Below are 2,266 nucleotides of genomic sequence, written 5' to 3' on the forward strand. Positions count from 1 at the left end.
GAAGCTGATGATGCTGGTGGGGCGGCCGCTGTCCAGCACCCCGCTGATGGTCAGCTCCTCCACCAACGTGAACACCAGCTCGTCCTCGCTGTTCAGCTCCAGCGGCTGCTGCACCGTCACCATCGTGGTGCTCACGATCTCCTTCTTGGACTCTGGAGAAACCGCTGCCTGAGGCTCATCATCGGCAGAGGCTTCGGGGAACCCTTCGCTCCCACCGGACATGGATTTCTTCAGAACCCGGGGGCTCATTCCCACCGGGGGGGTACGCACCTCAGGCTGTGGCAGGGACTCACTGGACACCGGGCCGGAGTCCTTGCCCAAGGGAGGCAGAGGGGCAGAAGGCAGGACCCCCTTCTGGGTGTAGACTTTGCATCTCTGGGAGGGCGAGCTGGTCGGCTTATACTCTGAGGTCTTGGACAGGCTGGCGATGCCCAGCCGGGGGGAGCCCATCGCCCTGGGCTTGCCTTCCACGAAGCCACAGGTGTTCAGGCTTTCTCGGCTGCTCTGGAGGCTGGGGCTCTGCACGAGCTGGGAAGAACCGGGCTGGCTGCTGCTGCCGCCAGGGACACTCCTGGGAGGGACAGGGCTTGGGCTGCTGGTGCGTGTGGCCGCAGAGACCGGGGAGCGATGCCTCTGCCGCCTGGAGGCCGGGGGCTCAGCGCCTTCTCTGTCGCTCAGCTGGCTGTCGGACCCATTATCTTCCTTATCAGACTCGCAGGGCGGGTTTGCCCCAGCCCCTTGGCTTAAGGGGGGACACTTGCTTGCCTGCTCTGCCCCGAACTGGGCAGGCAGCTCTTCGAAAGGGAACTTGCTGGGCGCTTCGCTGCCGTCAATGCAGTCCAGCCTCTCCTGCAGCTCGGCAAACGTGTTACACTTCAGGCAGTCCCTTTCCGGTTTGCTGGCCGTGGCCTCTTCGGCCTCCGCGGGCCGGCCGCTGTCGCCCCTGGTCTTCTGCAGGGCCGGCACGATGGGGACAAAGTCCGGGGGCCCCTCGTTGTCGGTGAGCTCCTTGTCAGAGAGGGCCGTGCCGTTCGGCCCGATGTAGATGACCGTGTCGCACGACTGCTCGCTGCTGGAAGAGTAGTCGGGGTCGCTGGGCAGGTGGGGGACGGGGAAGTCCGGCTCCGCCGCGGCCCGGGCGTGGAAGGGCCTCAGCTGGGTGGGCCTGCGCATCCGGCCTTCTTCGCAGGAGCTCTCCCCGCCCGAGGAGCTCGACGTGTACTGCGAGCGAGAGGACAAGTTAGCTGGGGGTCTCCCAGGCACCCCCCCGGGGGAGCCTGGCCTGCTGCCTGCGTACAGGCTCCCCAGGCCCTGGCCGGCCTCCCTGCACGGGGGCTGCTACTGGGCTGTGCCAGGCTCGCGCGCCCAGCTTCTGCACCATGGCCTCCTATGCGAGTGGTAACCCCTACGGGGAAACAGAGGCTGCTTGTGAACGGAGGTGACCAGCCCCGGCCCCGTCTGACCTCCTTAAGGCTGAGGGGTCACCAACGTGGCACCCCGTCGCCACCTGTGGCACCTTGTGTCACAGAACGCTGGTTGCAAAGACTCCTTTTCTAAAAACAAAAGCTATGAAAAAGCGCGGGAAGCCCCACACATCGCCGCCACCACGATCATGTTCTGACGTCCTCGTCATGTCACCACCGTCCTGGCTTGGCCTCTGTCTGAGAAGAAGAGCCCAGTGGTTTCTCGCAGGCTCTTAGCATCAGCCAGAAACCACTGGAGAACGTGGCAAAGGCCAGCAGCCCAAACACACGTCCTGCAAACACAGGGAAGAGGTGCCACGTGAACAGGGAGCTGACGACCCTCTTGGGGTTGGCCAGCTGAAGGACACCGTCTCCATCTACATGGGACCAAGGCGGAGGGAGGTGCACTCGAGCACTTCCGTCCCTTCCGAGTGTCCCATCTCGCAGCGGCGGGCCACTGCAATGACGTGAAGCGGACACGCGCTCCCTGCGAGGGGTCCAGGCTGGACGACCGGGAAAAGTGGGGACGGCACGTGACCGCCCCTGGCCCGGCCTGAGGGTTTTCCGCCCCTTCCGTGCGCACTGAGCACCCGGCCCCGGCCCCCACCCCCGGGGGGTTAGAAATCCGGGTTCGGCTCTTTCCGACTGGGCTCCAGGGCGGGGCCCCCAAAGCTTCGTCCCCCAAAGCTTCGTCCCCCCAAAGCTTCGTCCCGCCCGCACCTGCCGTGCGCCCCTTACCTTCGTCTTCTTCTTCTTCATCCTCAAGACCCTCGAGGCGATCTGGATGGTGGACAGCGTCTCCG

The 2,266-nt window shown here is 65.2% G+C and overlaps 1 protein-coding gene across 1 annotated transcript; it reads right to left on the reverse strand.

Moving 5' to 3' along the window:
* Positions 1–5: 5 nt before the first annotated feature.
* LOC105310311 (kinesin-like protein KIF26B) lies at positions 6–2,260 on the reverse strand (the record flags this gene model as incomplete). The annotated part of the gene is made up of 2 exons (XM_011386495.1): positions 2,202–2,260; positions 6–1,221 (listed from the first exon to the last, which is right to left on the reverse strand). Coding segments are annotated over exons 1-2 (1,237 nt in total), but the record flags the coding sequence as incomplete, so codon positions are not given.
* Positions 2,261–2,266: the final 6 nt, after the last annotated feature.

The sequence above is a fragment of the Pteropus vampyrus genome, unplaced genomic scaffold, assembly GCF_000151845.1.
Source record: "Pteropus vampyrus isolate Shadow unplaced genomic scaffold, Pvam_2.0 Scaffold2129, whole genome shotgun sequence".
Taxonomy (NCBI): domain Eukaryota; kingdom Metazoa; phylum Chordata; class Mammalia; order Chiroptera; family Pteropodidae; genus Pteropus; species Pteropus vampyrus.